Source organism: Phoenix dactylifera, chromosome 2, assembly GCF_051530095.1.
Source record: "Phoenix dactylifera cultivar Ajwa chromosome 2, Ajwa_hap1_PhDact_Kaust_v1.1, whole genome shotgun sequence".
Taxonomy (NCBI): domain Eukaryota; kingdom Viridiplantae; phylum Streptophyta; class Magnoliopsida; order Arecales; family Arecaceae; genus Phoenix; species Phoenix dactylifera.
The window spans coordinates 46,872,144-46,886,806 of NC_143191.1; the positions used below are offsets into that span (position 1 = coordinate 46,872,144).

The following is a 14,663-nucleotide window of genomic DNA, read 5'->3' on the forward strand; positions in this document are numbered from 1 at the left end:
CAATCGAAAAATAAATAAATGCTTTTATATTTGGTTGGAATTTTTAAAAAAGAAAAATAATAAAGTAACTTTCTCATGAAAATAAGATTCTCACATTCATGAAAAAAAAATACATGTAAAATATGGTAAGGTCACTTTCCCACCGGCTCAAAATTGGAGTAATTTTTTATCAAAAATATCCTTAAACTTTTAGATAGAATGAAATAATATCTTTTTCTTTATTAAAGGCATAACAAATATTTTACATAAGTTTTTTCAAAAAAGTAGATGCTTAATCAAAGATAAGCCACTTTGAAATGTGCCACTTTTCTATAATCAACCAAACATACAAAAACTACTTTTCCGGACATTATATACTTAGGCATTAGTTTTTTAGAAAAAATATTTCAGCAAGAAAAAAATATTTTTGTCAATCAAACGAGTCTCAAAAGATAATAATTTGCATGCGACAAAAAATCCCAACCAACTAATTAAGTCTCATGCATCCCAAGAGATAAAAATCAACTGTAAGATGCGGCGGATAACACATATAAAAAATATATTAAAAATAGGTTATAACCTCTTTTTTGGTGGGGGTTTGTAAAGTTTTTATGCTACCCCTTTTGAGAGGTTTCAAAACACCACAGCCCTACTTGTGCCCTCCGCATTTCTTCCCCTCTCTTCCTGTTTTTCTTTTTTTTTCCCTTCTTTTTTTGGGTCCCGAATATTAATTTTATTTATGATAGCCTCGATTTGCCCAATCCTAGTGTAGAAGATTGAACAGGAGTGGCCATAGTTTTACGTTTGGATCCTCTCCGATTGGAACGAATCATAACTTGAACCAGTTAATAAAACCTTTTTTCAAAGTACGGGGAATTTATATGCAACATGGACAATTTGGGAGGGCTTTAAGTGAAAAAGAAAAGGAAAATACTTTGCTATACACACACGAAAAATTTACCAGTCATTTACCAATTTAATAATAAACCAGTCCCTTGCTTCACAACAAATTGCTGGAGTTCTACCCATGCCCTCTCGCCACTTCGCAAGAGCACTTTTTCTGTAGAGCCTCCAAGCATTGCACAAAAAAAAAGGATGGGGCATGGTGGATACTCTCCTGGTTATTTTAGCAACTGAACCAGTTAGCATCCATTTGTTCTCGATTGATGTCCTGAAGAGGCCAGGCCCAAGGCAAATCGTGCCTGTGGCACGATGCAGAGACGAGACTTCGGTTGAAGTCTTCTTCTTCCCCGATTTCCGACAAAAATTAAAGTTATCTAGGCAATCCGAGTTCGACTAGAACTCTAGGATTCTGCCAATTTAATCCTCCTTCCTCCTCCTGGCTCCATCAATGAAGATCGAGATCTAGCCGCCTATTTCGAGTTCCAATTCCAAGTTTCTTCCTTGCATTGTCATCAGAAAGAGTCGCCAGAAAGCCTCGCCGGACTGAGGTATGAGTTTTCCATCTTCTCTTATTTCTTCTTTGACGTTTTGGAACTCCATTCCCTTTGGTTTGAGCCGGCAATCGCTGGAACTTTTTCCGGAACAGGGCACCCCTATTTCGGTGTTCTTCCATCGAATTTGGCTGGCCGGTTGCCCTCCGGCCGCCACCTCGTCGGACCACCATGACCACAGCCACTAGCTGCCCCTTTCTTTTTTGTTTTGCCAAGAAAGAAGAAGAAAAGAAAAGAAAGAAGAAAAGAAGAAGAGGAGGAGAGAGAGAGAAAGCCATCCCTCTCTTTCTCTCTCTTGTTTCCTCTCTCCTACTTTTTCTCTCCTCTCTCCTTTTTCTCTCTAGAATATCTATGGAATCTAGTATTGGGTTCTGTCGATCTGATTTACAAGCCCGAGTTAACCCCTGTAAAGGGCTCTGATCTGCCCTGGTGCTCGGACTGCCTACTGGACCGATTACCCCGACCCTATTGAATATTCTTAAAACCTTCATTGATGAACCATATTGATTAATCTTGGCTCCAATCAAATCCATGCCTATAATTTATTGATCGAATCGCTCAGGTCTGACCCACTCAGAATCGTCGAATCGCTTACATACCTCTATTTTTCTCTATCTCTCTAGACGAATAGGGTTGATAGGAATAAGGAATGGTCCAAACTTGGAGTTTGTACTAACAAGCTTGGCAATTTATATAGTGGAGCAGAACTTTAGTTCTTCAGTTGATTATGAATTTGTAGTTAGTAATTTTCTGAATAGTAAGAATTATGGGTTTGGTATTTATATTTGGATTTAGACGCTCTGAACTAGTATTGGTTGTATTTAATGATGATGAAATTGGATTCCTATTTATTCTGTTTTGTTTGAAATGGATTTGGAAGCTAAATGTAACATTAGTTTCGTGTCATCGTGGGTTGTACCTCTCAATAGCACGACCATATCATGCTCCGAATTTGGGGTATGACAAAAATGTTTCGGTATGCAGCCCTAGGTATGAACTTTCATCTACCTTGCTGGTTTAGTGCAATTCATGAAGGGTTGATGGTATAAAGCACCGCTATAGTGTTTCTTTAATAAGGAACCATATTAAATGCTTTATACTCAGTCAAGTGAGCCCCACAAAAATTTCCAATCAATAATAGCAACCAGACATTACATAAGAAGAAGCATGTACAAAAAGGGCTAAATCATTCTAAGCCGACAGAATAAATTTGGCATGGACCTAGTTTGGTATTGAAGCAGGATAGCATAGCTTTTACTAATAGAGCTTTAAATAAAAAATTATTTACTGCTCAGCAAACTTTAATATCTATTTGATAATTAAGTCGAGAAAATACTTTTAGTATCCAAAATGATAATAACAAACACTGCACAATGCTTTCAACAATCTAACTATTTATACTATCAAAAACTATTACTATAAAATATTCTTAATTCATAAATTATTTATTATGTTATTTTAACATAAATACTATAATAAAAAATATAAATTTTATATTTATTAAAGTGTAAAATTATTTTTATAAAATTATTATATAATAATGTTATAATGTAATAATATTATACTTTTATTATAATAATAATATATAATACGTTATGAAGAATTAGCATGGAAATTATGACAAATGATAATTTTGTATTTATTCTAAACATATTATAATATTTTATAGTATTATTATAATTTAATAATGTTATTACATAATAATAGTATCATATTATATTATATTATATGATACTATACTATATTATATTATATTATTAGGAAGAATTATGAAGATTTAGCATGGGTATCCTCATTTGTGCAGAATTTTTATTAAAATTTTTTATTAAGCACCTTAACATCATCCAAAAGAGATTATGACCCTTCATGAAATGCTTTTTGGCTCTCCTACTGGAATACCAAATGAGGCCTTAAGTTACTTGAAATGGTGTTTATGATTTGTGAGTCATTTATTCCTCTAAATTAAATAAAACACCAGTGCGACAGCATCCAACTTGAGAGATTTAGGAACAACGAGATAACTACAGAACTATCATAAATCACATTTCTGAAACAAAAACAACCAGTAATCGTACAAAGTACCTCATATCATCAAGAAAAAGATTCTATAATAGGATCACATCTGCTGTCCATTACCAAAATATAATTGTGTTAATGTTTAGATTTTCTCTCTCTTTTTGACATGATTCTTTTCATGCTTAATAAAGAAATATTAGACAAATGACCTTCCGGTGTTAACTGTGGGACAGCCACATGGCCATTTAAAATAGTGAAAATCAGTATTTAGATATGGAAATGACATTACCTCTCATTAAGCATCTCTGCAAATGATGGAGGGTCTGGATTACGACTAGCAACCTCTCTACCTGGAGTTCCTGGTTCCTCTGGTGGGGTTCCTGTATCATCCTCAGGCCCAAAGTATCCATGTTCATAATTGGAGATGCTTGATGGCCTTTGCAGTTCGCTGTTATGAAGTGAAGGCACAACATCACTTATTAACTGTTCATCCCCGGTTCCTGTCTTCTTTGGTCCATGCAGGGATGGATCTGCTTGATCATAGAGTTTGGCCAGCAGAGCAAGCTTCTGACGTACAGAGTTCTCTGAATCACAAGTTCTCAATATATTTCGATGTTCATAAAGAAAGCTACCCAAATGAAGAACAAAGGCACAAAGAGTAGCAACCCCAGTTATGAGGAATAGACCCCAAAAGCTATTAAATGTAAGACTATCTGAAGTGATGGTTGTATCCCTTTGGTCAGGACAGCTTCCATTCATATATAATTCTCTCTCAATCTCGTTCATTTTTGCACTCTCTGTTACATTTAGAATTGCCCTCGATACATCAGGAACCAAAGGCGAACCCTTTGGGAAGACCTGCAATAGAGGAAACAAACAAAGATACAATGTCAGGAAAGATGGTTCTAGAATTGTTGCTTCAAGGTTCCTCTTCATTTACTCCTAAGCTTAAATTTGATGGATCAGTAAATCATAATGTTTGCTGGGATTTCTAGAAACTTGTATGTTGCGAAAGATAACGGAGGCAGCTAGCCCACAAAAAAACCATGCATAGTATGGAAGAATGTCACTAAAGTCCTGCATTTGCATATCAAACCAGTTGGATGTAAAGAGATATTACGAAACAAACAATGCCGTATAAAATGCAGTTTGAGCATTTTAGACTTGAAGAGGTGAGGACCAATGGTAGCCAAACCGGTACTAATAGGGGTACCGGTCGGCCACTGAACCGGCTCGGTACCGGTACCGAACTGGCACCACTGGTTCGGCCTGGTTCATGCATCCAAAAGTCCAAAAAAATTTGGCATAGCCGGTACGGGCCGGTACCGTTTTTTAACGCCGAATCAGACTGGTCAGAGACCGGACCGATTTGGTATGGGCTGAACCGGCCGGTACGGGCCGGTTCAACATTCCTTGGTGAGGACATATTAGTGTAGCAATGAGGAGAATGCGAAATAGGATCTCTAGTTAGACTGGTAATTGAATAGTTAAAAATAAACATGCTGGGTGGAGCATAGAATATGCTCTACTAGAATGAAGTTTATGAAAGCCAATAAACTATGTCATGGTTGCGTTGAAACAACATAGAAGGAAAGTATGTTAAGATAGGGGCTCAAATGTGCAGGAAAGAACCTAGGCACTAACGATTGCCAAAGCTGGATGAAAATTGTCAGAATATGATAAAGTTGCTAAGAACATCCCTTTCTCGTTATATTCATTCATAATGCAGACACAAAATAGATGAGATGATGCTCGTCATGGTTATAATATGAAGGATAGATTCATTTCTGCATTTGAAGCATACCCATATCATGGGTGTTTTCCCCTAATGCACTTTGCCCTACAAACATAACAGCTAGTTCTGCATTTGAAGCATACCCATATATAGCAAACATCTCACACCATAGGTTGAACTAGCTCTCTTTCTTTATCTTCTACTTAATAGATTTCAGGACTCCTTACAAGCAAGTTAGTAATTGATAAAGTTAATAATTACGTGTACATGTTAAAGTTAGGTATTTTCCAGGTTAAGTTCAATGCTTGAGACTATGACTTATGTGCATGCTTGTGTTTCTATTGTACGTATGCATCAATTTTGAAAATGTTACTTACAAATCCAAATCCATCAGTCTTGTAGGTACGTCCAACCATGGCATACTTGTTACAGTACATGGAGAGGAATACTTTGATGTAAGGTATCTCATCAACAATGGCTGCAACAGTTCCATTGGACAAGGCCTCATGATACTCCTCAGGAGAGTTGTAAGCTATAATCCTTGACTCATTGAAATTCAACCGCTTCAAAAGCCCAGGCATGAAAGAGCCATTCAAGTATCCAACATAGTTCCCACTTCGAATGAGCTCATCTATATCAGTGACAGTTGGCTGAAGTTGTTGCAGTGTGAGCATTGAGGATAAGCTGGCAGTATAACTAGACTGAAGTATGAGAACAACAAACGCCCATATGATCACCACAACCCTTGACAAGTTGCTTGTCACCTTCTCCCTATGTGCAAAGACAAGTGTGGAAAAGGAGAAATAGAAGACAGTACCAAGTTGACGTGCAGGTGAACCTCTAAACTCATTGTTGATACGGTGTTCAAGAAACCACACCACAAACCCCGTGAAGACAAAGAAAGCACCACTCGCCAACCAAAGATCAGGAGTCAATGGTTCCAAGAAGGTCCATGCACTTTTATGGCGCTCGTCCTTAATAGGTACCAGCATGGACACCCCTGATTCAGTGTATGGCAATGTGAAATCCACATATAAAGATCGATTGGCTCTGATTGTCACATCACCCACCACAGCATCAAGGTTCTGCATTTGGCTCCAAATGAGAAAAACAAAATTAAATAGAGGCCCTCTGTAGTAACAAGATGTGCCAATATTTTGAATTTAATAATCTGACTGCGGGTCTCAATTGTTATAAGGCAGATATTGTTGCACACGGAGGAAGCATATATTTTTATGCGAACATGGAGAATTTAATAATCTGACTGCAGGTCTCAATTGTTATAAGGCAGATATTGTTGCAAGCAGAGGAAGCATATATTTTTATGCAAACATGGATCATAAAGCCTTAGATGTCCATTTGCTTTTGTTTAAAAGCATAGCGGATTCTTGGCCATTAAGTTGTGCATGTTACTCAAAGAAAACTTCAATAAAATGCTCAAAAGATAATATTCTAACATTTTTTTCAAAAATAACATTTCCTCATGTCCTAGATATTTGCATCAATTATCGGGGTTCTCACATATTTCAGATTGAAAATCTGACTACAAAGAGATCAGAATGACATCTTACATCATAAAGACTTACTACTGCTTAGTTGGTCAAAAGGAAAATGCTACCTAAAAAAAAAGATGTTTAAAATCTAACTCATCAACTCAGATCTTTAATTAAAACAAAAAGTAGAATGTAATAAATAATTTCAAACCTGCATAAAATCACAAAAAAGGACTATCGCTAAGAGCAACCATAACCACTTCCAACAGAGAAAAGAATTATGAAATTTAGAAATCTAATCCAAACCTTACAGCATATGATCCTTTGAAATGAGATGATGTTATAAGAAAAGCATAAAGCATATCATTCATGGATACGTACTTTTCAGTTTTTCTCTCGGATACTTGTCCATATATACCCTCATCATAGTCCATTTACCATTTAAAAGGCCATATTTACCTGCAGATTTGTATATTCTAGCAGCCATACTGATCTAGTTTCCTAGAATTGGTTGTTAGTTAAATATTAGGCATTGGATTATCAGAAAACCATAAGAATCTTTGGTATTTACCCATTAAAACTTAATAGAAAGAGCGAAAAATCCGTCTCCTCTTGCCTTCCTCTTTATGCCACTTTTCTTAAGCCAATGAGATTCTCTATTATCAAGGACCCAACAACCACCCAATCCCAAGACATTCTTTGAAATCTACAAGAATGACATGGTCATCAGTGTTTGACAAACTAATCAGATGAGGTCTTTGGTGCTCTGTATCTTGTCCATGGTGGCCAGTGGTACTCTTTTCATTTAGTAATAAGCAATAGTTGGGAGTAACACTAGCTTGCCGCATCAATCACTTTGATGTGATACTTTCCCACATCTTCAAGGTTAAAAGCTGAGTGAGGGGTTCAAGGGGGACATCATCCACGTAAAACACTGAGGACCAAAGGCCCTGGTTGAAGGCCACTTTGATGTGGATAGATGTAGTGGCAAGGACTCATCCTCCAATGCCAAGTCGTGGTGATGTCAATGAAGAGGCACAAGTTCCAGTGACTTGTAATTTCCCTCTGATATGGCCTAGAATACCAAATGCCCAATTTTTTGCTACTGAAACCCTAGTAGTGGTTCCCAATGAGATTATTACCACCACAGTCAACGATCTCATCCCTAAACTGGCCCTGACAAAGCCCACAGCAGACAAGCCAGCTACAGGGTTAAAAAAGAAGACCCCTGAGGAGCTCAAGGCCAGAAGGCCCTTCTAGATGGGATTGAAAATGGAGGGTTTATTGGGCTCATGGAGGAAAAGAGCAATTGGAGGGAAGGGCTAGGGCAATGAAGGAAGAGAGGTAGGAGAAGATAAAAAGGATAGGAGTAGGTAACGCAAACCAATAGGCAAAGCAGGTGAGGGAAGTGCTATAGAAAAGCTCAATTTGGTGTTTGTATCTCACTATAGAAGTAGCAACTTGAACAGCGCTGAAGACAAGGTAGCTGCAAATATACACCTATAAGAATCTAAAACTTCGAATAGCACACATAGCCTATTCAGTTTTTGAGGCCCAACTGCAAGGAGAAATTTTCAATAGGATATATGCTAAAATACTATTAACAAGAATATATGAATCTGAAATTACAAACTGTGAACAATATATTTTTTATCTTAAGTTATGAGGTGTTTTATAGTAATGGCTTAAATTTCAACCAATAGTGACACAGATAATCTCCAAATCACAATGAAATGAGAAAAAATGATTAGGATCAAGGATGTCAATTTAATATGCAAATAATTACAAACTAATCAAATTGGTCAATACAAATCACATTTTGAATAATATTTAAACAGGCATTGTAAACAGAAATATTGGATTTCTATTAAACCAATCTAAATAATGATTTGAATTAGTAGGAAGATCAATTGATTCACAACAATTCATGTAGGCAAGCCCCAACAGATAATGTAATGTGGGAGTTCATGACCCCTTTGTTACCCATCAATTCATTTGCCACCTATTGGAATGCTAATCATACTTATGCTACAATCAGTAAGGAAGTCTTAAAGGTCATTGCTGTCGAATCAACTAATGACATTTTATTATGAGATTTCAGTTCCCCTTATCTTTTCACAACTTCATAACAAGGCACAGAATACAAATCATTGAACCTACATGTCTTTGAAAATGAGGTTGCCAACTGGATGTATTGGCAAAGTCTCTTGTGTGGAGACCTGGAATCAATCCAACCCTCACCCTGATTTTTGTCTGGGCTTGGTTCTTGAAAGTATAAAAAAAAAAGAAAGAGAATGAAAAAAAAGAAGAGGAACAAAAAAGAATTTGAAACTTCAGAGAATGAAAGCTAGGCTTAACAATTATATAGCAGAAAAGCTGTTCTATATGCAGCAAGAACTACAGATCCATAGTGGTCATAGAAGTACATGATTGTTGGGAAGAATACCTACTTTTTTCCCAAGTTAAGAGAATAAGTAAATGCAAATAATTGTCACTCACCTTAAGATAGACCTGGTAAACAAGATCATCGTACGTCACATTGCTCTCTCCCTTGGCATATTCATAGGGCACATATTCATAAGGGACATGAAAAGGTAGTGCAGCCATTACAGCATTAAACACATCCGTGCAGTATGCTTTTCCAATCCGGCTATTATTTTTATTATCTTTTTCGACTTTAACAAATTGGGAAAACCCAGGTTTTACTGGAACCCCAATTCTGAGCTTTTTCCCACTTGTTGGCCACTCCCATCCCTTAGGTACAGTCTTAGTGTCACCAGGCCATATAATGAATTTAAGATCAGCCTTCATGTTCATATGCTGAGAAAGGTTGTATGCTGGAGTCCAAAACCCAACCCTTCTCTTACCATGTTGTACCACATTAATTATCTCAAAGGCACTGGACTCTAACTGGCCATCAATGAAATGAAATTTCCCACTCATGCCATCAAAATAGCTGTTTATTATCTGACTGCGCAGATTTGGGCCAGTAAGAGATAATCCAAGTGTTGCCAAGTCAGTTGAGCTGTTATAGACATCAGACTCTTGAGATGTATAGTTTGTACTTTTGAGACCCTCTGCTGCAGCAGCAAGTGACCACACCGTGTCATAAGCCCATAAACCAAAAGTGGTGGGCTCCCTTACTTCAGCATTTGGATCTTCTTGATAATATTTCTTTCTCCACCTCACCTTGAAATCACGGAGCTTGTTGGTTTCTCTAATATAAGGCTTTACACCCAAGACACCTTTCATTACACTGAGGGCTGATGAACCATGTAGATCCAGAAGATCCGTGAAGCCATACGTTGTGATCCAGACATACCCTTCTTTCATCATTCCAGCTTTGTTTGCACTTGAAAATAGCTGAAGGCCTAAAGAATATGTCATGTGCACAACAAAGACCCTTGTCTGTTTGTTTTTCAACTTGCAGAGCTCATTTAAAATTATATCCTTGGTAGCTGAAACAGGGATTTTGCTCCTATATGGGACACGGGCACCAATTTCTTGGAAGGCATCGACAAGATAAGGTACAATTCCACTACCATAGTCACTATCTTCAAAGATAGGAACAACTTCCCTCCATTTGAAGGCTTGAACAATAGAAGCAATAACTTTTGCTTGAGAGGAGTCACTCCATGCAGTGTGAATAAAGTATGAATTTTGGGAAGAAAGAGATGGGCTCTTTGCTGAGAAAGAAATGATTGGGACCTGAGTTTTGTCTCCAAGTTCTATTACAAACTTAGCCTGGGTTGATGTTTGTGGCCCGATAATTGCTTGCACTTGAACATTCTTCAGAAGATCGATAGCTGCATTCCCATAGAAATGTTAGCAATGATGATGCTCCACAAATAATATATGCCATAACAATTTGATATAGCAATATATGAGGCTAGTAGAAAGTTTATTCAAACTGCAGTCAGTAAATTCATAAATAGTCACCCTGATATAAACCATGTGCATTTTCAAAGAACCTGATTCCTCGAACCACTCAATCAAGTCAATCCAGAATCCTATAGCTTATTCAGCCAGCGGGTGCTTCTCCTTAAACTGCATCATCTATTTTGGAGATAATAGCATAGATCCATTTCTAAAAGTACCTAATTCCAAAGCACTCACTTGTCACCAACATTAGGCACTTTCATGTTTTCAATCAATGACCATGCAACATGCAACACACATAATGCACACACATAAACAAACACAAAACAATTTTATTTTTATGCTTATCTTATACTTCTTCACCCATAAAACTAGAAAAGTTTTACTATCAGAATCTCTGCTTAATTATACATAGTTTTCATCATGTTGTATTATGTAAATAAGCAATTATGGGCACATATTTATTAGGTAGAGAAAAGAAACAAAGCACATAATAAAGCAGGTCTGTTTGGAAAGACACCAGTCTTCAAATCTTAATCAAATTGTAGTGCTCACAAGAATATAGAGATATAGTGACTTTACAATCACTTAATCAAGCCCAGCTTACCCATAAAAAATTCAGGACATCACAATACCTCTTACAAGGCCGCTTAGTTTAAACCTCATTCTTTTCTACAAGTTCATGCCTTATGACACCATGTTGGTGAACCACAAAAATCGTAACATCATGTTTTAGTTGTTCTTTAGACCTATCTTGGGAGAGATCAGGGTCGGAGAAACCGGTACCGGGTACCATACCGGTTCTCCGATGGCACAAGTCGGTACGGACCGTATCGGGCCTGTACCGACAGAGGCACGGCATCGTGGGAGAGAGAAAAAGAGAGAGAGAGAGAGAAAGGGAAGAGAGGGAAGGAGGCTGGCGGACGCCGGCAGAGGGCCGGCGGAGCCCGTTTGAAACAGAAAAACCTGCCGCAGCTTAAAAAATTTTGCGATTTTTAAGTAAAGTCTGCAAATCGCTTGCCAACTTTACTTAAATCGCAAAAATTTTTACTTAAAAATCGCAAAATTTTTTAAGTTGTAGCCGAGCCCTAGTTTCGTTCAAAATAAAACCGGCTGCGGCCTCCGCCAGCATCCCGACCTCTCCCTCTCCCTCCCTCTCCCGCTCGTTCTTTCTCTTCTTCTCCTTTTTCGGCTCTGGCAACGGGTCTTATTTCCGTTGTTGGAACCGAGCCACCAGTACGGCTCGGAACGGCCGGAACGGCTGAAACCGCCCGGTTCGGGACGGTTCCGCCAACCTTGGGTGAGATGATATCATCTTTGTAATCAATACCTATCAAGGGAAGGAGGAGAAACACTCCATTGCTTGATGATAGATGTGCACACATGTTGGCATTAATCTACAATAATTGCAATCTAGTAACAATGACACCACAAATGCATCACACATTTCAAAAGAGTTATCATATAAGTTTTTAAAGTGTGAACTAAATTTATAAATTTACCTCTTACATGTGCAACAACAAGATTTTATATTTGAATTAGTTAAAAAGTATGAAAGTACCTAAACTAATACAGACTAATTTCAGGAGGAGCAATAGACTGACCTAAGAAAGAAGTAAAAGATGAATGGAAGAGAAAAGAAAACAAGAACCTATTGGGAGGCCACTCAGTTCAAACATAGATTTCTAGGTGTAAGATAAGGTAAGTATAGCAGCCCTTTTTTATAGTTAATGCACATTATTATATGCAAGTTCACTGGGGAATCCACCTATGTGTCCGATCTTACATGATGGCCGGTACATAGGGGTTGGCATGCACCCACTAATGCTTGCTTCTCATATTTCATGGTAAACAAAGTCAATCACGATCATATAGCTTTCATGAAAACTTTAGAAACAATGGTAAGAAATTATCAAGTATCAACCCATTCAGGATTTCCTTCGCAAGATTCAATTCTGACAATATGTTCCAACGTTTGTGCCAACAAGTTTTATTAAAATGTTTCTAAAATCAAATCAATTGTACATTGGTAATTGTCTATGGGTTCTTTGCTAAAAGAAGATACATTAAAGGAAACTATATGTTGATCTACATTATACGGACAAGGCTGTGCATCGGATGAAGGCATGATTCTCAATATATAAAAATTTCTTCTTATAGAGTCCAAGTCATATCAATGTCCATGTTTAAGCATCGAGTGCAGGTACTTTGGGATAAACCTAAGGTCCAGGTAATCATCAAAAAAGATCGACATATTTAGTTTAGGTGCTTGTGTGTCAGTTTCCCCCTTTCTGAACTACAAAATAACCTTGAACAGGGGTTCTACCACTAGAGTTTTCCGTCAAATGAACAAAGCAAATGCTTCACTATCATGCAGGAACCCATTTTAATCAAGTTCACATTACTACTTCCGCCTCATTTTTCCTTAACATATTAGGGCATTTCTTTGTTTGTTTAATCCTTTATGGTCACTTTACTATTTCTAATTGTGCCTCTATTGCAAAGTTAAACCACTGATTGTCAGATTTTATTTTTTTTTTCATGGTCAAAATCATTGCATCTTATTGTGGGGTTTCTAGAACCAAGTTTAAGCACTCATGGTTACAAAAATCAAAAAGAAATTCATAGATTTTATTATTAACATGTACAAAACAGATCTTTCCAATGTCATGGATTGAATCCAACCTATCCTTAATCTTAAACTCTAGTCCCCAGTCAAAACAACACTAGTCCTACTCATTACAATTACACTCATCTCACTTTTTCAGATAGGATTCCAGGATCAAAGAATAATTTCAAACACTCCATCGATCTAATGGGAACTAAATTTTTGGGTGAATTAAAGAATCTTGTAAAACCTAACCCATGGAAGAAATTTCTGGGTAATGTCAAAAAACTAATGAAATAAATAAAAAGAAAAAAAAAATAAAAATACTGATTCACAGAAAACACCTTTATCAAAGCCTTCCAGATGTTACCGCTGATCCCTTTCTTGGTCATGATTTCAGCATTGAATCTTTTGCGGGTTGACAAACTGGGCTGGCATGTCATCAGGTTAATTGCCAGTCACAGGAAGTTCTAAAACTCGATGGACCACAGTTCGATTGAAAAAAACCCAACCTATTCTTACCATATAATCAACCAAAATTCTATTTTAAGATTTATATTTTCAGCATGCTAAAACTTCTCATTTTCCTAGAGATGTATTTAAGCTTTCAATATACTGTATTTTATTTGATTCAATCCCTTAATCAAGCCTTCTGAACATTTGGAACATAAGAAGTTTATCTTTAGGCACAAATGGTTTAGGTTCAACATATATTGCACAAAGAACCGAACGCATTCAACTATACGCCATTGCAAATACGGCAGCAAGATCAAGATACCACAGAATCAGGACACATAATCAAATAATACACGAAACGAAGCAAGATACGAAGAAGAAACGCCCAAAAATTCTTCGGTAAAAGATAAAGGCAAAGCGCAGGAGAAAGAAAGAACCGTTCTTGGCACAGTTCAAGAAAATGATTTCTTGAATTCGGGAAAACTAGGGTTTGGGACCGGCCCGTACCTTACGACTCGAGGAGGCGAGTAGGAGGAGGAGGGAAGGAGGAGAGGGGGAGGTCGGGCAACGGAAAGCATCGCGACCCGCCGGAATCTCTCCTTTTTGACGATGTTTTGTTCGCGCGAAAAGCCGCCCGGACTTGGGCGATATAAATTATAAAGCTTTAGATGAAGTCGGCGGAATCCCTACGGGTGGTTCTATATACCCCCCCCCTATTGCTCAGGACACCCCCCAAAAATTAAAAAAAAATTAAATACTCTCTACACCCCCCCATTTGCTAAGGACACCCCTAAAAAATTAAAAATTCCTAAATTACCCCCCACCCTCCCCACCCCCTCACCTAAATTACTCTCTACACCCCCCAAACCCCCCCCCCACCCCGCTCTTCCCCTCCAAAACACCTCGCCAACGCCCAAAACCCCCCCGTTCCCCCTTCTCCCTCTCGTCACCGGCATTCTCCCGATCTCCGACCACCTCGCCGGCTTCTCCCGGAACCACCTCGCCGGCTTCTCCCGAAATTTTTTTTTTTCACGGTTCGTGCT

The 14,663-nt window shown here is 37.8% G+C and overlaps 1 protein-coding gene across 3 annotated transcripts in view; it reads right to left on the reverse strand.

Annotated features, from left to right (window-relative positions):
- Positions 1 to 3,536: 3,536 nt before the first annotated feature.
- Positions 3,537 to 14,663, reverse strand: part of LOC103696922 (glutamate receptor 2.7-like) — a 28,361-nt gene continuing 17,234 nt past the window's right edge. Inside the window, exons 1-4 of one of the 3 annotated variants that reach the window (XM_089929104.1) lie at positions 14,128 to 14,290; positions 9,177 to 10,483; positions 5,562 to 6,269; positions 3,537 to 4,307 (exon numbers count right to left, since the gene is read on the reverse strand). In XM_089929104.1, coding sequence (XP_089785230.1) covers positions 3,735 to 4,307; positions 5,562 to 6,269; positions 9,177 to 10,064 — 2,169 coding nt within the window. In that variant the 5' untranslated portion in view covers positions 10,065 to 10,483; positions 14,128 to 14,290 and the 3' untranslated portion in view covers positions 3,537 to 3,734. Of the gene's footprint in view, positions 4,308 to 5,561; positions 6,270 to 9,176; positions 10,484 to 14,057; positions 14,291 to 14,663 lie in introns of those variants that run through there. The other 2 variants (XM_089929105.1, XM_089929103.1) reach the window with 2 other exon arrangements.